Source organism: Strigops habroptila, chromosome 1 (assembly GCF_004027225.2).
Source record: "Strigops habroptila isolate Jane chromosome 1, bStrHab1.2.pri, whole genome shotgun sequence".
NCBI classification, from domain to species: Eukaryota; Metazoa; Chordata; class Aves; order Psittaciformes; family Psittacidae; genus Strigops; species Strigops habroptila.
In genome coordinates, this window is record NC_044277.2 from 126,150,691 (window position 1) to 126,174,865 (window position 24,175).

Genomic DNA, 24,175 nt, shown 5'->3' on the forward strand with positions numbered 1-24,175 from the left:
TTTCATTTTTTTACCTTTTGTTATTTTCTCTTAAAATAAGATATAGTGCATGTATCCAGTCTACCCATAAATCTCCAGCCAGCAATGCTCAATTTGGAAGCAAAGTCATCAAGCAGTGTGAGCTGAAAGTTTAAAGTGATGAGCAGCTAGGCTTTTATTATGCTTATCTTCAGCAAGTATACTCAGGTAACTTTATACAGTTAATATTTTGTTTTCAATTGCCTGAAACATTTTTGCTCATCTTTTTTTCTATCATGTTTCAAGCCAGAGTGGTGTTTGCAGCAAGTGTGCGTTCCTCAGTTCAGCATCTAAAAGTCCTACATACGTGGTACAACGTCCATTATACAGCTATAGATAGGATCAGCACATACAAGGTGGTGTGATCATGTTGTGCCTGTGGGGCACATTTCACCCAAGGACCTCTTTAGATTTAAGTCTCCCAGTGGCTGGCAATTAGGTGCAGAAAGATCTCTTTTATTTACATTGAATACCAGTTGTGGGGGTCAGGACACTGGACTTTGAGAACTGCCACCTTTGTCAGTACTGGGTTTAAATCAGTTTAAATAATTAGGTGATAAAATGAGAAAGTGTGAATTTTCTCTATTTGCACTTAAGATTCAAATATAACTTGTAATTTTTGTTTTGTAGCAAGGAGGAGGCTTTCCAGAACAGCCAAAGCCTAAGAAGCTGGATTAAAAAAAAAAAATCAACATCACCTAAAGGTAATGCAAGGGATTGCATTATTAATGATTGCAGGTGTGATGTCAAAAGTAGCAAATTGAAAATCTTATGTCTTGGAAGTCTGATTTTCAGGATTTTTGGACTGGGACTGTGCTAGAATGTCAGGCCACCTCAGGCTCTGCTCTCACAAATGTGGTGCGCATGTATGGACAAAGTTGCTATTTTGCATTTATAAAAAGTGAAATTATGGACAGTGTTACCTACTCCAGGAGCTCAAAAGATAGACACAAAAAATACCGTTGAAAAAAATATTCTTTTTAAGAAGTTGGCAGAAGGTAAGAAGTTTAACAATATCAGTTTTCTAGGATCACATTCTTAGCTCTTTTTCACAGCTTTTAAAATTAAGTATCAAAACTACTCATAGTATTCCAGAATTTGCAGATTTGGGAGGGGGGGGGGAAAGGCCAACCAACCAAAAACGACAACAACAACAAAAAAAAGAAAAAAAAAAACCAAAAAAAACCCCAAACAAACAAACAAAAAAAAAAAAAAAAACCAAAAAACTAAAAAAAAACCCAAAACCCAAAAAAACCCCAAACCACAAACTGTCTGGAAACCCTTCAAAATTGGCAATACTGTCAATACACAAGCATGACAGTTACCACTAAATACAACGTGAAAAGTCTTCATAGTCAGAGCATGCAAAATTGTCCATCAGAGATAGTGCCATCAAGAGGTTGAGTTTCAGTGGGAACACAGTGCATAAATGGCAGAGAGAGCTGACCTGGTCCACTGGAGACCACCTGTTTAATGGGATGTTTGAAAAAAGATGACTATGACAAAGATTCTGTTGGGGCTTTTTTCTAGAAATGTTAAAATTTCCTGTATATGTTAATTTCCTCCACCTGTTACCCACACACATGAGTCAGAGGTAGTTTTGAGATATTTTCATTGATGCTAATGATAACTTCCACTATTTTTGTTTGTTGGCTAACAGGAATTTTAATTCAGTGTTAACCTGTTTGCTCTGTTGTTAATGATTCAGGTTAGCAACTCTCACTTTTTAAGTTTCTTGGACCCAGATTTCAGCTCAGATTAGAGGTGTGATCCCTCAACATGATCATACCTGTGCAGTTAGGAAAGATCGTGTTGTTTTAAAATGAATGACAGGTCTTTAGAAATAAGCTATTATCTGACTTCCTTCTTTTTCACATCCTCATTTCCTGGCCAGACTACACAGATCACATGAAAACACATTTGCATTAGACACGCTGTCATGATTTGAAATGTGGACCAAGAAAACAATACCATGCACACTCCAGCTTCGCTATTAGCTCTGAATGTGAGTTGACTAACAACTTTCTGTTGCCTCACCATTTGTAAAGTGGTTCTGGTATTTAATATTCCCTCTTGCTTTGAAAATTAGCACAAGCAGGCAACATTTATAATGAACTTTAAACTTGTAAAGTGCTGCTACACTTCTAAGTACTATGTACTTGAGCTACTACTCTGTTCAGAGATACGTTTGAGGTAATACAACTTAACAAACATAGCAATGACATGAAAAACACAGAAATAGGTATTAAACTGATTTTTTTTTTTTTTTTTTTTTTTTTTTTAACCATCAGCTGCTGAACTAAAGTCTTCTCTGTTGGTGGACAGTGAAGAACGGATTGTATGTTTTTTTTTAATAAGGGAGCATTCAGAGAGCTGGTGCTCTGAATGAATTCCAGCATGAGTAATTACATCCTACCATATCTAAATATCAATTAGACGTGGTCTTTTTTTATTCATTTCCTGTTCCGCATTACTGGGTTGTGTTGCTCTGCCCTGCTGAACAGTAGCCACATTCAGCCTTAAGTTGGCAACATTTTTGTGGCAGACAAAGTGATATCTTTATGTCTCAAGGATAATTCTCTGGATGCTTCCACAGACACTGGTTTTGCTCTGGAGCAGCTTGAGCAGTGTTGCTTTGTCTTACAGATAAGCGTGTGTAGGGATTATGTACAATAATAACTATAAATATGAAATTATTAATAATATTTGATGCTGTGGACAGTTGATGGATATAAAACTGAATGTTGTGAGCCAGAGATTTAACTACTAGAATAATATAAAATTCACTACTAAAAAAAACCTATAGTAGAATTAGTATTTACCCTCTTGGGTTTTTTCCTTCAGTTCACCAGGATGAATTGTAAATATGGACTTTCCACTTCAACTAATTTACAGAACATTAGGCCGCCAGTATTTATACTGTGTGCAGTGGCATGGTATCTGAGTTATAGTCAATAGTTTTACCAAGTGCTAATCAATTATTCTTTTCATTGGATATTATGCCAGATTTCTTTAAGGGCAAAATATAAGATTCAGTGACCAAAAAAAAATCATTTATTTATGAGGGACATGGTTGAGAGCCCATGAGTAGTGAGGAAATCAAATTCTTTTCATTTGCTTGCAAGCCCACTTCAGCAACTCAGCAGAGTGCAGTGCAGAAAGAAAAGGGGATAGGAGCAGAGCTATTCAGTTTGACTTTGGTGGCATTGTGAAATACTGAGCCCTCTAAACTCCAGGCCAAGTAAAAACTCAAGGTACCTGGTGCCTTGCAATATTATGCCTTTTATTTGCCGGGATGTGGGGCCTGATACCACAGAGATGAAGAAAATTAGGAAGTTTCCAGATGTCTTTAAAGGAAGTTGGATGTAACACTTGTGTCTCACAGTCTTGCTTTATCAGAACTTTGGTCCTTAACGATAGTTTCTGTATATGACTCAGATTTGGTTTCTGCTGATGGGTATCTGCTCAGCATCTTTCAGATGGTGCATCTATGGAACCCAGGACAGGGGCTGATCCTAAGACCTACAGCATGAGCAGAAAATTCCTTAGATATAGTGAGACTGGCTTCAGCTTTCAAAATTAAAATGGGCAGTATTTGTGTAAACATTTGGTCCCCCCTTGTTGCTGTGAGTAACCAAGGTGATCTGCAGATTGATTAGGGCCTTGTTTTATAAAATTGCAACTTTAAAGCAATGCTTTATGTCTGTGAAATCAGATAAAGGGTCACTGGTGTGCCCACTTCGTGGAAATGGAAGGTTTCTTAGCTTAGTCACCACCACACTTTCCCAAAAGATAGAATTGGATCCAACAAGGAATTGAGGTTGCAGCTGAAAGCTGAGCTGTTTCTTGGGGAGTAAGACAAGCCTTGATCTTTTTGCTCAGTGATCTTTTAATGGGAAAAGAAACATCCTTTCTTTTCCTGTCAGGTAATTTACATCCAGGATTCAAAAGAGGGAGTAGTGACTGGGTGACCTTGGCTTGCATAAAACGGAGCTTCAAACAGAGCTAAACTGTTTCTAGTGAGGCTGCCTGGTCTTTCAACAATACTCTTGTATTGCTTTGGGATGCCCAGAGCCCCAGGCACAGATTTATTCTGCACTCTAATTGCAAATGCTTAGGAAAGGTGACAATCTAAGAGATTTATAACTAATTGCAATTATTAAAGTGTTAATTCTGAAATACCTCACTAACAGATACTATTTTCATATTACTATCTAGTAAGCAGGATGCATCTGTGAACGAGAACTTCGGTGCACATCAGTCTTGTTGACTAAACACCACATATTGAGAGTTTGCTTTACGTGAAGAAAATTACTTATTAGAATAATGGTTTTGAAAGTTGCATATTGGCTGGCATCCTTCAGATTAATATATTTGTTTCAGATAATTTAAAATATTTCATATTATGGAATCAGGCTAGATGCACTAATGGGGACAATTACATGCAATCCATAGAGGCCCTTAATTTTGGACACCAGCAATAGATGTGCATGGCGGTTGTGAATGAATGTTTGTACGTAGCCTGTACATATATAATATTTCTGCTTGCCTAATTCACATGTTTGAAAACAAACCCATATATCATTTTCCACCTTTTAGCAGAATTATAGTGGCTTCCATACATATTTCTCAAATGCCACGTTAGCCCAATTGCACTGGAAGAGAGATCAGTATTCAAACTGTCAACAAAGAAGACTGATGTTGGTCATAAGTCCCCATTATCTGAAAGATATGATGTGGATTTGAGTTGGGATACAGCTTTGATCAATGCTACTTAACTGCATCATTACCTGATGGCTTATTTGCACGTGGTATAATGGAGATCAAATTGTGGTGAAAAGCACTTACAAATGAGGGTCCTGATTGTGACACCACACTGAGAAACAAAACTTCAGCTCTGGATGCTGTGTTATTAGATGTACTTTAGTACAGCACTGAGTCCAGCTGTAACAGTGCAGCTATGATTGTGTCAGGGCTTGGAACCAGACAGACTGCGCAGTGCTAGGCAAGAGGTTAGCTGTATAATACCCACACCACTAAATCTACTTGATTAATGACATACTGGCGTTTTATTAGATTATTGCGCATCACCATGGCACAAGCACCCTCAAAAATTGTGTGTCCCGATTTCTTGGCTTATTGTTTTCTTACAAGTCACTAGTTTTTGAGAACAGATTGTGCAGTATTATTCCTGGTTGACTTGTAAAATCCCATGGCATGTGAAGATATGAGCTTATTGTTCTTGAATATTTTTGTTCAGGCTGTAATGAAACAAAAGTATTTTAAGTAGGCAGGAGACACAGGCACACTCCAGGATGGCCAGAAGTGGGGTATTCCCATAGGGTTGTGCTAGAGCCCAGTCCTTGTACCTGCTCTGCCTCACATGGAGCAGAACCCCAAACTCAGGTGAGCATCCTTGTTCCTACAGTGTGTCACCGACTATCTTAGCTTCAATTCTAATGCAGGATTCATTTCTTCTGTCTTCTTCTGCGGACTGGATAGCAGTGCCCCTCAAGAGGCTGTCACTTATTGCTGTCTATGACACAGCTAGCCAGTGCAGCAGAAGGATGCTGACACTCATTACTGTTTAAATAAGCAAAAAATGAGCTTGTGAATATCCCAGTCCTAAAACTGCTTTAAGTTGAAACTAAGTATCAAATACAACTCTTAAGACACGAATGAATGTGAATTCTCTTTGTCTAACTCTCTACTTAGCATCTCCATTAACTGCAGTCCTTTTTTTCTTCTTTTTTTTTTTTTTTAATCAGATTGTGCTTCTATGGCTAAAGCATGTCGGGTGCCTGGAACCATTTCTGTTTTCAGTGAGAACCTCTGTTAACATGGCACAATCCCTTTAAAAATGCAGACACACACTCAGCAAATTTGATAAGCTATGAGATGAATTTAGATGCACAAAGATGGTGAAGCAGACTAATCCTTCCTATGGAGGATAATGTTTAAACAAATTTATTTCATTCAATGAAACACCTGGGCAAGCTTATTTAATATAGTCTTTGCATTTAATTATCTCCACTGAAGGGGCACTTGCCATATTTCAAAATATGATTATTTTCTTTTGCATTAATTATTTTAATATCCTCAAAGGAAACCTGGAGAGAAATAAATAAGAAAAAAAAAGGGCTCTTAATTAACCTGAGCCACCAGAAGTCATCTTTTTGGAATAGCGAAGCTGGGATATGGGACTGCCAATAAATAGTACTTTAAAAATCAGATTCTTTACATGAATAATGAAGAATAGCTGTTAAAGCCTGAAAAGAGCTGTGTATGAATGTATTGTTGCTAGGCATTAATATCAGAGAGGCACACTTGCACATTAAACTGTCTTGTGGAGAAAAGACAAAAATGGAAAAAACAATTCTGCGAAGAACTCAATATGATCAAAACCATTGGCAGAAGTCAAGGAAGTGCAAAATTATGATATACCCAGAGAACAATACAGCCCAAAGTCAGCATCTCACTTGGTTCTTTTTTTTTTTTTTTCTCCTTCTGCTCTTGTGAGGTTGGTGTAAAGCAAACTGTTCCTTCTGGGAAAAATTTATTCCCCAATATATTTCTGGCAAGCAGTTTTACCATGAGTGTTCTCACTGCACAACCCAATTACCCTTGTACCTGCTAGAGGGAATACTGTATACAAAACCTGTTCTTCCTCCTCCAACTGGAACTGCCATACAAACAGGATTTGGATGTGTTTTTTCTAGATGGCAAATTACTAAACTATGGCAACTTACGCATGAATAACTAGATCACTGCTTTTTTGCAGCATCAGTACTACATGAAAGGATATTTGCAACATGGGTTCGCATAGGATGAATGTAACTATGTATGTATCATCTAAAAGTTGCTTTGGTTGACTAGGCATAAGCAAGAGAGGAATGGGCCCATTTTAGGCAATTATTTAGTGTTGCACTTCTAGGCTTCTCTTGTTTAATCATTTAACACGTTACTTTGCTCCTTTAAAGGCCAAATAGAGTCTTGCAAAGCATGTTACATGTGCTTTAACCTTTGTCAGAAGCCAGATAGCACCTCATGCTATCAGTAACAGCTCTGCTTTGTGTTCTACTCCCTCTGGGAACCGTATGTCCCACACTGTAGGTGTGAAAAGGGATCAAAGCTAGTTTTCCAACAGAAGTACTTTTGCCTTTTATTCTATCAGGCAATTACACAAAGTTTAATTTCCAGTCAAAGTGAATGCACTTACCAGATCACACTCCTGCTTCATCTAGACAACAAATTAAGCTGTTTTGTGCCACTCGCAAAACTAATTCAAAGTCAACTTTTGCTGTTGAAGTCAGACTTGTTTTTTCCTTAGTTTTTCAAAAGGCATGAGGTTTATGTCACTTTTTTGTGATGCTTTCTATAGGTGCTTGTACTATCCTCTTACTGCTACTGGTTAATCAAACTCATCTGAAAAGATTCCCTTGGGCTCAGTCTTGGCATTGAAAGTGTGTGCTTTCTGTGAGAAACATTTAAGACTATAGGAAATGCTTCTGAAAGGTAGGAAATAATGAAGGGGGAAGTGTTTTCTGATCATCTACATTTGTATTCTTGCAACCAAAGGTATTTTCACAAGTGAGCTGAAGTATATTGCTATTTTATTTGTCACAGAATTGTATTCAAGCCATTTTCAGAGATGGCACGCTGGACGAGACAGCAGCAGGAAACCCACATTCCTCCAGTTTTCCCACCAGCAAAGCGGCAGTGAGTTCAGTACCTCAGTCCTATCTTTCCAATCACCCTTTGAATGTTGTGACACGATATTCAGATCTTATAGCGATTTAAAGTGAACAGAAATTGGACAGCATGTAAGGGAGCAAAGAGGGAGGTTGGTTGGTTATGTGGCAAGAGCTGTGCCATCTGTAAACGGGCGGAATGGCTGGCAGACAGCAGGGCCCGCTTTGAGGCTTCGTGCCAAGGCAGACCCCTTGACCCCCGTACCCATCACCCGAGCTGCCCAGGGGCTGCTCCCCCGCCCGCGGCAGGCTCGCGGCCTCCAGACCTCCCGGGCCCGGGAGGGGCTTCCACCCTCCGCGACACGCCGCGGGGGGCGGCGAGGGGAGGCAAGAGGGGGCCGGCGCTGAAGTGGGGGTGAGGAGGCGGAGGAGGGGGAAAGACTGAGCGGGGAAAAGCGAGGGGGGCGTGAGGGAGCGGGGGGCGAAAGGGGAGAGAGCGCAGAACAGGCGGCCGCGGGGAGCGGAGCGGGTCGCAGCGAGCTGCCCGAGCCAGCGGCTGCCGGGCCATGGCGCGGCGAGACGGCGGCGGCGGCGGCGGCGGCGGGACGGGGCTGCCCCGCCTGCTGCTGTGGCTGGCGCTATGGGGGCTGTGCCGCGGCGGCGACGCCGCCGCCCGCGCCCTGCCCGCCCGCGGAGCGGCTCTGCCCTTCGGCGCGGGCCCGCCGGCGGCTTGCAGCCCGCGCTGCCAGCACGGCGGGCTCTGCCTCGGCAACGGCACCTGCCTCTGCTCCAAGGGCTACGAGGGCGAGCTCTGCCAGCACGGTAACGCACCGCGGGGCGGGCGCCGGCGGGTTGCGGTGGGGTCCTTGGCCGGGGCCGCCGCGGGCGATGGCGGGAGAGGGCCCGCGCCGCCGTGGGGGCAAGGCGAGAAGTGCCCCAGGCCGCCCCGAGAGCCTGCCCGCGGCTGTGGGGACTTGTTCCTTGGCGGTGGTCCCTGGGGATGCGTCGTGGCCTGAATAGGACTGGGCACAAGTACCTGTGTCAGCTCTCTGACCCATCAGCCTTCCCGCAAGTAGTCCCTCTGGGAAGGTCTGAAGAGCTCGAGTTTGGATCTGGTGTGGGAGGTTGGCGGCTACATGCTGGGGAGGATGTAAATTGAGTGCAGTAGAAGAAGAGGGGTAAAGACTCTCAGTTTCTGAGGTGGTGAGGCAATGGTAGCAAACTGATAGAGTGCGTCCAAGAGCAAGCTCCTTTATGAAGGTACACATGTAGGTGGGTAGACCCAGTCATCAGAAATGGCTGTATTGTCTGTAGATGGTGTTTTACCACTTGAATATTGGGTAAATGTCCACTTTCTGGACAGGCTTTGGCATCGGCTTTCTTTTATCATTTTTACTGTGCATGTTTAAACACTTCCCTGAGAAAAGAATGGTGCTTCTAGAGGCTGACAGCTTTCTGAGCCTCAGCAACGTTAAACTGGTAAACTAGGTGTGATTAGTGAGCACAGGACTAATTAAAAGGTCAAAGAAGCGCGTAGGAAGTAAGTTGTTTTCTGGATCTCTTTTTTATTTAGAATATGTTGTGATTGTAAAAATACTGGAATTTACTTCCTGCATATTACCTGACCCACGTAGTCATTTGTACATCCCATTTCCGTGGTAGGAGGTGTAAAGCTAGGGTGAACTGAAGTCTGTTCCTGTTGGCTTCCAAGGGGAGACAAAGTATTTTTGGAAATCATAGAATGGTTTAGGCTGGAAAGGACCTTAAAGCTCATCCAGTTCCAATCCCCCTGCCATGGGCAGGGACACCTTCCACTAGACCAGGTTGCTCAAGCCCTGTCCAACCTGGCCTTGAACACTGCCAGGGATGGGGCAGCCACAGCTTCTCTGGACAACCTGTGCCAGCGCCTCAGCACCCTCACAGCAAAGAACGTCTTCCTTATATCTAATCTAAATCTACCCTCTTTCAGTAGTGTAATATGCAAAAGTAAACACCGGTGAAAAGAGTTTTAGTTTAAACCCTTTTAATATAACGTGCCTGACTTCTTATCCCTTTCTTCAAAAGTTTAACTGCAGAGCATTGTGTCTTTTAATTGCTAAAAGTCACTCAATATCAGGAGTTCTTTTGCTTCGCATGCCCTGTGTGAAGAGGTAGTATAAATTGTACAATATTTGTTCTACTTCTCAATGTCCTTCATTGAGTTTTTGTGTTGTTTTTCTTTTAAACTCTCAAATGGGACGCTGAAAATTTCATTCATCACTGTAATCATTCATGGAACGTTGTTTTATTTAGAAGCCAAAGCTAGCAGGTAGTGACAAATGATGTATCGCTAGTGTGCTACATAGCGGGGATGAATAGCTATGCTGTATGCACTGTTCCAAACAACTGTTGGATCCTATACATTTTTGGGTTTAGGGGAGATGTGACAGGTTGTTGGATATTTAGATCTGATTTTGAGCTAGGGAGGTGAACTATCTAGAATTGTTAAGGGAATTAATGAATGCTTGCTCTGATAAGGTCATCAATGTAGAAATAAATTTGGATAAATGAAGCTTCATAGCCCGTTCTGTCAAGAGAACTGAACTGAAAACTATGTGAAATAACACAGAAACAGAGTTTTAGTTAAATTGTGAGCTCTGGTATGGCATTTGCAAAGAACTGAAAGCAGTTATGAAGAGCTGAGTGCTGAATGGTTCTTTCTTACATGTCTCTGTGTTGGCATGCAAATACTCTTCCTGCAGATACTGATGTGAAAAATCCTCTGTTCTTCAATTGGGTTGATTTAGAGTGCTATAAGAGTGTGAGGGCAAAGTCAGTGTGGTTTATTCACTGCCTGTCTTTTCCCTTTTCTTCCCTGTTTCAGCATTCTCACCCATCCAGTCAAAGTATAAAGCAGTGCAGTGTAGAGAACTTGTCTCACACCTGCAGTTAACCCAGATGAGACTCTCAAACACATGGGTTTCTAAAAGTTGTGTGTGAATAAACAAATGATTTCTCAAACACCGGGGCTGATTCAGAAATGATTTATGACTAGCAAGGAGACCTCTGCTATAGGTAGTTTATTTGCAATCTGACAGGACTTACCCAGAATTTTGCAAAATTTTTATTTGTGCCTTATCTAAACTGTCCAAGTGTCAGCACTGAAAAAGTTGCAGAATCTGTGATGATCGTAGATATTTTTCTCCCAACAAATAATGAAAGTTATGATAAAACTTACATTTATCTCAGATGATTTCTAGACAAACACTGTATGTCTCTGAAAGGCCAGCTGAGGCAAAAAAAGAGGGTGGAGGAGAAGGAAATGCTGACTTCTGGAGACATTTAGAGAAGGGGTATGAGGAAATGAGCATGTAGTTTTTCTGGAGACATATGTAGGAATCCATTGAAGAGTGAAGCATAACAATCAGAAGATGCTCCTTAAGTTGCAGCATTTTTAATTAAATAATTTCTTCTTATCACCTCTTTTGATAACTGAAGTCAAGAAATGACAGGTGAGAAAAGCTTCTTTTGCAGTCCAGCTGTGTTCTTTCTTAATATGGCTCGCTCTTCTGCCTGTTCTCTCTGTCATCCAAAAGCTTGCTTAGTTTTGAGTGTTTAAAAACTTAAAATGGTGGAGTGCTGTCTGTGAGAGAAACTGTTTCAACTGATCAGCAACATGGAATGGCAGGGCAAATATATCTTAGGAAATGTGAAGACAAACTGAGTACTCAGAGGCTAAAATAATGTGAATTTCTTATGTACTGAAGTAGTAACTTTGGTAAACCTCACCACTATTTACCCAAGCTTTGGGTTTTTTGTCTCTCTTACAGCAACATGTTATCCAAAATGCAAAAATGGTGGGGAGTGCCTGAGACCTGGAAAATGCAGGTGTCCACCTGGCTATGGTGGTAGATACTGTCATAAAGGTGAGTAAGACCCAACAAGTGGTAGCTTGAAAAGACAAGGAGTTTGAAATCAGACAAAATTAATTTGGGACTCCTCAGCCTGTAGTTCTCTGGGTCCAGTTTGTCCTTCTTGAAGATTGGACTGATACTTGCTTTCCTCCAGTCTTCATGCACTTCTCCCAGTCACCATGATCAATCATATAAAATCAATATTAAATACATTAACTTATAATGTGTGACAAGGAAATATGCAAACAAGCTCTAAAGAGCTTTGCTAGCTGTGCTGGAGTTGACTTGCGTGTCCTTGTATGTTCAGTATTTGTGCCAAAAATCTATTAGCTGAAATCACGCTCAAAACTTGTGGTAGAACAGAGATTTGGACTTTTTCCTGCCAAGTGTCAAGCAGACATCCCAACTGCCTGTCGTTCTAATGAAGTGTAGTTGTTTCTCTTCAGTACAGTGAATGTGGTGTATACATTTACATTCATGCTTATGAAAGGATGCATTTGATTGTACAGAACAGTGATTATGCCATATTTCAAAGATGGTGCACACCACAGTTGATATCAGTCATATATCTGGCATAAATAACGCTTCATTAATGAGGCCTTCAGGGCTTTGATGTGTAGAACAGATCTGGAATGAGGAGGCTGACTTAGCTGACCTTTGGGAAGGCACCACTCAACTTGACTATGTTTATAGGCTCGTTTGTCAAAGTAATGTCCCCTTCTTTTCTTCCTCTTGTTATGTATAGGTCCTGTCAGGTAAGGAAATATGTGAATCCTTGATCACAGGTTACTGGTTTACCAGCTGTGATTTGGCAAGATTAATAAGAACATGCATGCTAGTAGTTACTGTGGCATAGGTGATGAACAGCTGGTTCACAGCTGGAGAGGGGAAGAACTGTGCCATAGCAATAAGCATGTTTGTTGGTACTCTCAGGCTAAATGCTCAACAAGCTTTTAAGTGAATTCTTGATTTTAACTGCATTTTGAATTGGCATGAGCAGATGTGGCTCTATCATCCTCACTCACTCCTTACGGAACTGTGCCTTGCTCTTAATAGTTGAAATTTCAGTCTTTGCATATGTAGTAAAATAAGTAGTTGATGGCAGACCAGCTGTTTAAAGGTAATTATTTGAAGTCCTATGCTACTTCTGAAATGCACTGTGAATGTTCTTCTTTTGCAGTAAGCTGTGAAGGAGGCTGTCAGAATGGTGGGGAATGCATCTCTGTCAATGGAGTTGTGAAGTGCCTTTGCGCTTCTGGTTGGACAGGATCAAGATGCCAAGAAGGTGGGTTTCTACATTCCTGGAAATATTTATATTGATTGAAAATATAACTGCAGTAACAAAAACATTTTATAAGTATTAAGAGGCTTGTAACTATGGAAATGTCATTGCATTACTACAGAAATGAAGGACATTCATTATTGACACATACTCAGGTAAAATTGCATCAAATTAGTTTACATTAAAGTGTACATCTGTTAATATTTAAATCAAAATTCTTAACACAGGACATAAGTTTGGTTTGGTTTTTTTTTCTGTTTCTATGGTTCTGAAAATGCCTTTAGAGTTATACCAGTTGAGTATCTGGCCTGGAAGAAAATGCGTTTTGCCATTTTAATTTGTATCATCCTGAATCTTTCATTCTGTCAGGATTCTTTTATATCAGTTTTATAAATCCTGCTGACTTGCCCATTCTTTTCTTGTAGCAATTTGTCCTCAAGGTTGTTGGAATAATGGAGCTTGTGTGGCTCCTGGGATTTGTAGCTGTCCAGCTGGATGGGTTGGTGGAGCATGTCACTTAGGTAAATGACTTCTGACATTTTTCGTTTATCTTTTTCTGTACTTGTTTGATTTACCAGTATAGTGTTCAAATCTTCAGTGCTTAACAAAGCTGCTAGGAAAGTATCTTCAGAATAGTAAATGAGAGCTGCTTCTGCACACTAGGGAGCTTACAAGTATGCATAAAGAGTAGATGGTTTTACAGTTTGGTCAGAAAGACAGAACTTTACCACTTTAAATTCAGATTTTAGTTGTCAACAAATTCATTAGTTGGTATATCTTGTCGCTGTTTCTGAAATAGTTTCTATAAACCAAGACCGCAGTATAAAGAACTGAAAATGGCCATTAGAGAAACACTGTCACTACTGATGTGGGCTAGAAGCTTCATTAAATTTAATGGACATGGAAGATGATAAATTGAAACTTGCTCCTCACTTTGAGGATAAGTTGGCAGAAACAACTGCAGGTGCCCTTAAAATAGTAAGGGGAAGCTGGCTATAATCAGGATTGGTACTGACTGACACTCCTGCTGAACAACCACTTGCGTTTTCCCAAATTCTGATTCACAAAAGCAGGTGGTGATTATAAAAGCTTTAATCTAGCCTTTCCAGGCAGGGCTTTCTGTGCTGGTAACAGCACTGCCCTGATGCTAAAGGCACTGATCCTCAGACTGTAAAAATGAAAGTTTTTTGGTTTGCTCTCTGGGAGACTGAGAGAAAGCTCCTTGAAACACTGCTTTTAAACTAGATATCGTGGGTGCACAGTCTCCAGATTAAGTCCTCTGCATCTGAATTTTTTGTGTGCCTGTGGGAATCCAAAGCAGCTATTCTTAGTTCTTCTGCAATATATATAGTCAAGTAAGCATTAACAAATAGTATTTTAACGTTCCCATTTGACCAGCAAAATGCCTATCCTTCATATTCATCAGTGTATTGAGGTAGAGAGTGATATTAAAAGGTAAGTATGGGTGATGCAAAGAACTTATAAAATGCTTAGCTCTATTCCCTGCACCAGCAATAATGGTAGAAGTATTCAGATTCTTAATGTCAAAATTGTCACTGTTCCCAAGCTAACTAGGTCTGCATCCAGTTTGACTTCTGTTGGTGCAGATGCTCATAAGCAAATTCAGCCCCTGGCATGTTAACTGGTGTTAGGGGATAACTGTTAAGTGAACGAGCTAGGGGACAACTAAAGCTGTGCCTGCTCAGTCCTCTCCTGCCCTTCTTGTGGGGGAACAGAAAGGCAGCGTGTGAGCAAGAGCTAGGATGTGGCAACTGTTTTGTCATGGATGTGGATCCAAGAACCAACTTCAATAAGTTTCAGCAGAATTTTTATTCTTGCCTCACTTTCATGGAGATATCCCTCTCAAAAATAGCCTGTGCTGTAAAGAACAACAGAAATGATGATAGTATTTTAAAAGGGGAATGGAGCATGAATAAGACTAGACGTACTGTGGCTGTATTCCAGTGAGGGCCACGATGCCATAACTTGAGAGGCACTGCTTTTCAGTTCTTCCATTATGCTTTTATTTATACTGTCCCAGTGCAGTCACTAGGGAACAATTCTGCTAGCAGAGTGAGACAAAGAAGAAAAATGATCCTGTGTTGTGCTGAGACATACTGTGTATCTGGTGTCTCATTGTAGCTGTATGTAAACTACCTTGTCAGCACGGAGGAAAATGCATGGCTCCAAATGTGTGCAGATGCCGACTGCCGTACTCTGGTCTACAGTGTACAAAGAAAAGGAAGGAATGAAGCAACTTCCGCAAAGATAAGCTGCGTTTTCTTCATGTAACTCTTCACACAGAGATGAAGTCTGCCGTGCTGGGGGGCCTTAGAACAAACATGGTAATTAATTGATTTCAGATAGCTCTTTGTCTTCAGTATATTAAGTAAATGCTTTTCTGTACGAAAGAAAAGTATCGATATTTGTAACAAAGCTGTTATAAGTATCCAAGTGTGTGTAGTGTATGGCACATGTTTCCTTCTGTTCTCAGTTTGCCTTCGTAAGCAGAAGTGTTATGTTTTGGTTGATACAACTGACCTTGAAATAAAATTTACTCTTCAAATAAAGTACTTCAGAATAGATCTATGTTCTTTTCTATTTAATTTTTTTTTTTGCCCTTTGACCAGAATTATTGCGTTGTATTAGTGATGTGTTTTTAAAAAGCCCATGAAACAAAACTGCCTTGATTCAGATCATCAGAAGTGGATGTTAGTTCAAGTGTAATTTACCTTCAATAAGATTACAGAGTTGCAAGAGGAAACTCGCAGAGTTTGCATCTTCCTGAAACATCAGCAAACTGCAAAGCATCTTATTAAAACTCTGGTTATCGCTTTATGTATGCTTCCTGCCCCTCTCCTCAATCTGATTTGGATCTCGATCAGTTAAGCAGTATTAGAAAAACAAAACACAGTACTTGTGCAGACACTTCTACTGTTACTTTCTAAAAGCTTAATCCATATTGATACTCTAAGAGAGTCTTTATCTTGACTGCTTCTACAATCATATTATCTGATCATCCCTCAACTTCCAATTATTTCTTTTCCTTATCCCAGTGAGATAGGGAAGTGTGTTTATCTCCCTTCCGGAGATGTAGACATTGATGGTTAATTCCTGTTCGAGATTGTGTTGTGACAGGAGCAATACAATGGGAGGCTACAGACTGGCCCTGAGGAAAAGCCATGTCACCACCTGTGTGGAAGATGCGGAGGCTTGTTTTTTGGACATGTTCCAGTGTGGCCCCATTTAGGTTTTGCAGCCTTTGGAACGGGCTACAGATCAGACTCCTACCTTCATTGCTTCATGTCTCATTTGTGCTCTTTCTTGGATGCTGCAGTTGAGGAAGGTTTTGCTGAAATGTGCAAGTTCAGTCAGTCAACTTTCTGCATGCTGCCCAAATCAATTTTGAGGGATCGATTGATTTTCATTGTCTTCTAGCTGAAACTGGAATTTTTGGTGGGAGAATTTTAACTGTGCATTACTTTAATCCATTTACCTATGTATTATTTTAATCCATTTGATGGAATAACATTGTATCTGTGTACAAGCTCCCTTACCAGAACATGTAGCTTTCACGAGCAGAGTGATTTATGTGGAGATGTTTCTCCAGGGATTATATGCCATATAGCGTTGACAAGAAGCAAAGGAAGTGGGGTCTTCTCAGTTGCCAATCTTCTCTAAAAGAGAGAACCCAAGCATATGGAGGGCAAATGAAAGACAATGGTATAGTTCCTAATACTCCCATTTTCTGTTACAAGAAATCGCTGTGCGGTGTAGCTGAGAAGCCTTCCTCTGCCCTTGCTTTAAAGGCTGTTGCGTTTGGTTCAGATGAAACCTGCCACAGACATATGTTGTGCAGATTTTTTGGCCAGGGGCAGGGGACAGAGTAAGAGGATTGTGGGTTTTGTGCTGCTGCTGTTGTGATACGCTGGATATTTCAGACATGCTGGTGGAAAAATAGGTTTTCATGCATGAAACAAGAAGATTTCGCCAATGCTTCTGGAGTAGGCTTTATGCTGGTGAAATTCTGTGTCTGTATCACAGTTTGCTACAATAATCATGCCATAATTTAGAAAATCAGGAGTTAAACTGCATGCCTTAGAGGACATACTGGTTCCAGGGAAGTGACTGGAAAAAAATTAATTGCCTCAGACCCGAGATTTCAGAGTAAAGGAGCAGAAGTATGTAAATGCTAAGCAGCGTATCATCTCAGTATTGTTGCTGAAGAGACTGTCTTCTACTAATAAAGCCCAAAGTGACAATAATGATGATTAGAAGCCAAGAGGCATCAGCATCGTTAGGAGCCTGAAACCAGGAGCAGTCAGTAAGAGAGGCCTGTAATTGGTGTTTCTGAGCAGGACAGAACAAATGGTGATTTAAATAGTTCCCTGTTTGGAAATGACTGAGGTAAGTAAGCAGTATTTTGATGGCATGCAGAATGTGATGGCATATTTCAGAAATACTGCTTGAATGTAGCACCATCTACTGGCCACAGGGGGGTTCGCTGGGGTTTTTGGGTATTGTTTTTAAGAAATATAATTTAAATTTCCACCATAATAGAACCATAGAATTATGTTTTAAGTGAGTTTAAAAGTGAATTTTATAGAAGTTATTTTAAGGTAGAACAGTCTCAGACTGTATTAATGACAGTTCAGGTCCCCAGATTATTGTTTCCACAATTCTACATGTATTTACTGTAAGAGCTGCTGCTATTCCTTGTCTTTTGTTTCTTTCCCACTCACATAATAGTTACAGCATGTAATTTTTGGAACTAGATGTGTCTTTCCGTGAAAAGCTAATTACGCATGCAGCTCAAAGGTCAAGGAAAACAATACAGAACAGATTACCTCCCTTATTTATTAGAGTGAACCTTAACACCTTAGACAAATGCTCTGATTTTCACTAAAAACAACCGGGAAAATTGTCGGGGTAGTGCATGGGCTGAGTTGTTGATATTGTCTTTTTAGAGCATGCATGGAAAGCTGAGACGTTTCTTCTTTTTAATTTATTTATATGCACATTTTACCATTTATATTTTCTCTTCTACCATAAGTAGCTGTTGCAAGAATGGAGTTACTTGGTTTATCTGCAAAATATCTTTCATTGGCTAAACTGAGCTGTGTGAGTGAAATGACCTGACATTACCATACGAGACCTTTATACAGGAGAAACAGCATAAATATCTTCACTCATTAGTAACACTTTCTAGCCTCCATGTTTGGGTTTGTGTATGTACCCAGGTGTTATGTTTTATTGAGAATTTAAACTTCAGATTGTCCCATATGGTCAAGTAATGGGGTGGACATAGCAAACTTTTCAAGTAGCTTAAGCTGTTACACTGATTTACTTTAGGGCTTGTGCTGATTCTTCTTCATGGTTTTGCTTTTGGTAGATGGGAATGTTAACTCGCTTTCTATTCTCAGCTCTGAGAATGTGTAATTTAGTTGAGTAAAGAAAAAAGAGCCTTTCCCATGGGGCCCACTTTTTTATTGTTATAAATGTAGGAAACTGAGGGCTTGCTAAGACCTCCTGTGGTTGTGAGTCCTTCCTTCAGAAAACATCGATTATACTGCACTTTTTAAAGATCTTTTTTAAGATCTTAAAGGTCTTTTTAAGGGCAAAAGTCAATCTGTACTTGGGAGAATTTCTGCTGAGCGACTTTAGCACAACCAGGTAATAGATGGATGATGTACCTACGTACCTTCCAGCACTCTTTAGTATTTCGAGAACTCATGCAAGAAAATTCAGTGAAGATACATGTACCCTGTAAAAGGTGCACAGAATCACTGTAAGATCTTCAGTTTGGCACAAGTTACCCTTCATTCTATCAGAGTGGAACCGTAGCAGCTCCTGCAGTATGCAGCCCTTCTCCCTCCCCCTTCCCAATCCCCCAACTCTTTCAGGCCTCATTTCAGATTATGCTATGCAATTTTAGAACAACTTTGTTCGCCTGTGGACACAAGCCCTCCATATGCTTCTGCCTCTTCTTAAACTGAGCAATTCTATTGCATTGTTGCAACGTGTTTTCTAATTACAATCAATTCCGTTTCATCTGTCGATGGACAATCTAGTAACAAAATAGTTTCAACTAACCCCATAATTACTGGGCAGTTCTGAAGTGGCTGTTTGTCTTCAGGCACGTACTAGTAATTTTTCTGCAATGTGCTAGCTGGAAAATAGCACAGCTTAGCACTGACAGTTTTTAACTACTGCAGCAAAACTCTGGATGTGCTTTTGTTCGCACAGCTTGCATTTGGCAAAATAAAAAAGAAATAATTTCTCCCTTTAGAACCATTGAAAATAAACGGGAAATACTAAAAATTATGGTTAAAAACACCCTTTATTCAGCCTGAAATCCTAGGAAGGCACATACACATTGATTCAGCTTTGTGACTGGAGGGCTGCACAAGCTCATTAACCAAAGTACTATTAACAGCGTTGCTGGCAGATGTTATCTCTCTCTTTAGCACGACACCTCTCTAACTGGCACGTGGAACGGGGGTTATTACTGTATGAGATTACGCCAGAGTGGTTTGTTTGCATTTTAAAAACATTTTCAGAACTTTCTGTATTCAAAGCATCATCCTGAGGCATCATTTCCAATAGCTAGTCGGGTTTTGTTCACAGAGATCTTTGTGAGTTGTGTGAAAGGGAATGGTTCAGGTGGAGTAGGTTTTAAATAACAGAACAGTTCCCAGAAGATCAGGCTATCAGCCACTCGGATGCTATACTGAAAGAAACTATGGAAACACTGAAACTTAAAATGCAAGTGGGAAATTGAAAACATTTTTAAACATACCAGTCAGGCACTTGGAAATCCATCAGGTACCATTCTGGAATAATGCTGAGCTCTCAAAATGCCAGCTTACTTTGCAGAATGACTTAAGAGGACTATCAAAAGGTGAGCAGAAATCTAGGCACAGAGCTGGTAACAGCTACAATTTGGCAGTCAGCATCCCACAGTGGCAATAAAGGGCAAAATGAGCTCTGTATTCTTCCCATTCAGAATTAGTGTATGTAAATTGAATATTGCTCAGGAGAACAGGAACTCATGATGTTTATGTTTGGTTTAAAGAAAACAAAGCAAAACAGTAGACTTCAATGGCTTAGCTAAAGGCACATTGGCATCTATTACCAGAGCTAGTTGTGGCAGGAACTGGAATGTCTTACGCAGCTGTAGGGGAAGATGATGGTGGTCTTCTATAGGAAACTTTGGAAAAACCAGAATTTTATTTGTTCAAAACCTATCTGGCAGCTGGTAGGTTCTAACAGTTCGTTGGAGCAATAGGTAATGGAAAAAAACTCCTCTATGATGATTTACAAATACTTTCCGATTTGATGCATATGAATGGCATGATGTCCAGAAACTTCCTCCTCTTAGTTCAGATTTTGAGATTTGGCATGGCTAAAAGCATTGTCCAAGTTCTTTAAGAGATTCAGGGACAAAATTACTTGAAGCCATGTCAAAAGAGGGGCGTAAAAGTTTTAGACACAGAAATCATTCAGTAGCTGGTACTCAACTTCACAAGTGTAAGTAACAAAGTCAAAACAGAAGAGTTGGTATGTGGCTCCTGGCTACAAAGGCTTGCTAAAATAAACCAACCAGAATTATTCTGCATCTGGTTGTTAAGACATGTGGCCTTGCCTCTGTTGTTAGTAGCCTGTTAGTTCCCCTTTCTTCCTCACTACCAGCTAGTCATTACAGCAGACTCATGCAAATACAAGATAAAATAGTTCTGCTTTTTCTTCTGTACACAGCCAAATAAATGAATGTAACCAGTGCTTAAAACCAGAAGGTACCATTCACAAGTGATGAAGTGCTGCCTTCTTTCCTAGAGCCACCTGGCAGCTGTTACAATCTTGTTCCCACAATGGAAATATCATAGTCCCGTTGACTACATCAACAAACTGCAGAATTCTGGGTTTGCATCATTCATCAAATCCGCGAGCCCAGAGAAGAATCAGAGGCTTTGGGGTTTCTGCATGAGGTAGAAAAAATTATAGAAATGTACATATGTTTTAATGACTACATGCTTGTTGTTTTGAAGCTCACCAAAATTCAAGACTGGCATACGAATCATTTAAAATAATGCTTCTGGATATTCATTTAAATAAACTCTGCAATTGCCTTCAACCCTTTTGCTATTTTCAAGTCTCATACATGAAGCATTGCAACCGATACACTTTTCTTCAACCATGATGTCTTTGTACCTTGGAAAGAAAAATAAAGAAACTTTAATAACACAGCACAGTTTTATGATAAAGTTTAAGAAACAATTTCAGTGAATCTCTGCTTTCCTGCTACGCAGAAATACCACATTAGGTTAAACTTGTGCGTAGAGGTTGTTTATTTCTTTAAGAAATTGTGCCATTTTGGACAGTGTATGACACAGCGCTGTCTGATCAGCAAGGTATTTTCTAGATTAAAAAATGTACTAGTGCTTTACAGGATAATGAAAATTATTTCTTTTTTTTAGGTCACATTTTGGAAATCCATATTGCAAACATTATAGTCTTCTCGTTATAGGATGTGTAGTTTTATATTTTTATGATGTGTATGAACAAATGGTATTGGTGTCGTATATTCAACTTGATAAAGCGGAAAAACAATCTGAACTCCCTGTAGTTTTAACTAGGAGGAACTGAGGCTGGATGAAAGTTAAACCATTGCTGTCTTCCCTGGTTTTTACCCATTTCTCACAAAAAATTTAGCAGCCACAGTATAGGTTTTACATTAACAGACATAATGTGGCAAAGTACTAAAGAGAAGGAAAGATGGGAAGGATAGAATATGCTAGAAATCAAAGAACTAAGTTATTTTTAAAAGAAAACATGGTACAGGTATGAACAGTGGCATATAATTAAGGATGAATATAAAGGAACAGCACCAGCATGCAGTGCTTGAATCAGCCAGGCTACGTCCCAGCTCCACCAAATGAATCCTGCTGGCACCAGAAAGGGTCTAAATATGTTGAAATTAAGAGAAAAGAAACATCACAGATGATGCAAGAAGAGCAGAATGCTTTCGACTTCAGACATCCCAAAAATTTAGTTGTAATTAAATGTTTCATTAAATTACTTCTGTGAGTGGCTGTCAGCACTCAAGCAAAGGAATACAATAGATACCATGACAAAGCCCAGAAATGGTCATCATTCACTCTAATGCAAAAAAAGTAATGATATTCTCAAGGTTACACTTGGGGATAAAGAAGGTTTGTATAAAGCAGGGATGAAGTGAGTGACACTGTAGCCAGCTGGTTGAAAAAGATCAGGGCTTGACTTAATGCAAGCTAAGAAACTCAGTGGTGGGATAGTCTTCCCTAAAATGGGGTCAAATGCTGGAAAAGAGAGTAGTGGTTGTACAAGGAGGACAGTTATCAATTCCTGCTGCAGCCACTTAGGGAATGACAAGAGCTAATTAGCTTAATTTGAAACAAAGGCAATTTACATTAGGTGTTAAGAACAGTTCTACGAGTATTATTGCCGGTAAGTTACTGGAATAGTTCTTAGAATTTTATGAATTTTCTCTCGCCAGAGACTGAAAAGAAGAAATTGGACAAGCACATTTGGTGTATTTTGCACTGCTTCACTGGACAAGAGAGGACTAGATAATGACTCCCAAATTGCTGTATTTGTGATGGTGTCTTGACTCTACACGTACCTGAATTTTCTTCCCACAGAGGACTCCAGTATAACCAGGACGACAGGAGCATACGTTAGGCAATACACACTTGCCTCCAAACAGACACTTCTGGTTGCACACAGCTAAAATGGGAGAGGTACATGTTTGGCTTTACTCATGAAAACAAACTTGGTGAAGGAAAAGTGGCTACTGTCTCTATATGCTTATTCTGCTTGCTTATAGGAGCTGAGAATGTGGGAGGCATTTTCATAGGGAAACACGCCTCAGTGTGAGAAGAATTCACAGTCATGTGGAGCCAACAATGTTCTTATACCTATCCCATCCCCATTATGCTTTGATGCAGATTTAATATGGGAACATGCTGAGGGCATGCACGAGACTGAGCAAAGGAGGTGAGTAAGGTGGGGTTTAATGCACCTTACTATTTCAAGCTACTGCAATGGCCTCTCAGGGCTGTTGTAGCAGCATACTGTGTTAGAGTAAGCCACCACATATTGCCATGGTCCCAGATTACCATCATAGTCTGGAGTCTTCAGAACTGGTAGAGGAATCTCTACTTTTTATCCTGCCTTTGACATTGATTTGGGTTAAAATACAACCAGGATATAGGACTTCTAGGTACTATGTATGGCTGAAGCATTCTTAACTGTGTTGAAGCAAGAGGTTTCAGGACACATCATTCTTACGTGTTTGACACCTGATTCCTTCCCACTGCGGAGGACAATGACACGTACTTGGCCCAATACACTCTCCACCGTTCTCACATTCCTGAAGACAGATCGCTGCACAAACATCATCACAAAGTTTGATTATACCCCAGGTGATTACTTTTACGTATTATTTGCATTTCCAGATGCCCACAAGAGGTTAAGTGCTTTCCATACACAAGAATCATATTATCTTCACTGAAAATATATCTAAGTTCAGCAAGGTATTAAAGAAGAGAAGCAACTAGGAGCAAAAAGCCCTACAGCTAGAGCATTCATTGAGAAGTTCTGAGGCATCACAGATTGCTACAAAAGCCTGAAATACTGATCTAAGTCAGCACCACTAAATAGCTTCATTTTTTCCCAAATATCCTTTTTTAAACCCCACACCTTACTGAGAGATCTTTTCTCAGTCATGCAGCTCAACACATGGTGAATCAGGTCATGAACATTTGATCCAAAGTTATTTTCTAAGACCCATTTTTCTGCACATTTGTCCCTGCTTATAAAGCCATAATCTAAACCACTATTATTTCTCTTTGGTTAATTGACTATTTGATAATCAAACCTCTCTTACACAGTATCCAAGAATATCTCGCCCCCATCAATATGGGTAATATTTTTTTTTGGTAAAACTTGCCATTAATTACAGAAAGTAATAAAGAGAAAACTGTTTTCCCCCCATGCCATTAGAGCTCATTGGCAATATCAGTATCTGAGCCTCAGGTGGATACTGTGACAGACACTAACACATTAGCTATTGGATTTTTACCACCCATGCTCATGCTGATTTTCAGGCAGACTGTGCTTTTATCCACCACTGCCACATTTTATTTATGCACTATCAATATCTTCATTAATATACAATGTGACCTACAGCTGTGCTACCATCATAGTCCTATTTCTAAAGAGGATCTAAAGATGCTCATTGCATCTTCTAT

The 24,175-nt window shown here is 40.1% G+C and overlaps 2 protein-coding genes across 2 annotated transcripts in view; one reads left to right on the forward strand and one right to left on the reverse strand.

Moving 5' to 3' along the window:
- The first annotated feature begins 8,066 nt into the window (after positions 1 to 8,066).
- On the forward strand, positions 8,067 to 15,469 carry LOC115610258 (von Willebrand factor D and EGF domain-containing protein-like). The gene is made up of 5 exons (XM_030491481.1): positions 8,067 to 8,531; positions 11,519 to 11,614; positions 12,783 to 12,887; positions 13,310 to 13,405; positions 15,027 to 15,469. The coding sequence occupies exons 1-5, from the start codon at positions 8,276 to 8,278 to the stop codon at positions 15,134 to 15,136; spliced, it is 663 nt and encodes a 220-aa protein (XP_030347341.1). The 5' UTR covers positions 8,067 to 8,275; the 3' UTR covers positions 15,137 to 15,469.
- A 3,736-nt stretch (positions 15,470 to 19,205) lies between these two features.
- Positions 19,206 to 24,175, reverse strand: part of VWDE (von Willebrand factor D and EGF domains) — a 40,754-nt gene continuing 35,784 nt past the window's right edge. Inside the window, exons 29-31 of the mRNA XM_030491468.1 lie at positions 23,214 to 23,309; positions 22,546 to 22,649; positions 19,206 to 21,095 (exon numbers count right to left, since the gene is read on the reverse strand). Coding sequence (XP_030347328.1) covers positions 21,075 to 21,095; positions 22,546 to 22,649; positions 23,214 to 23,309 — 221 coding nt within the window. The 3' untranslated portion in view covers positions 19,206 to 21,074. The remainder of the gene's footprint in view (positions 21,096 to 22,545; positions 22,650 to 23,213; positions 23,310 to 24,175) is intronic.

Excerpts from the sequence above, each read along its gene's own strand:
- LOC115610258 (XM_030491481.1), top strand. The coding sequence starts at position 8,276 with ATGGCGCGGCGAGACGGCGGCGGCGGCGGCGGCGGCGGGACGGGGCTG. Across the intron at positions 12,888-13,309 it reads AGGATCAAGATGCCAAGAAG|CAATTTGTCCTCAAGGTTGT; the intron begins GTGGGTTTCTAC and ends CTTTTCTTGTAG. Across the intron at positions 13,406-15,026 it reads TGGTGGAGCATGTCACTTAG|CTGTATGTAAACTACCTTGT; the intron begins GTAAATGACTTC and ends GTCTCATTGTAG.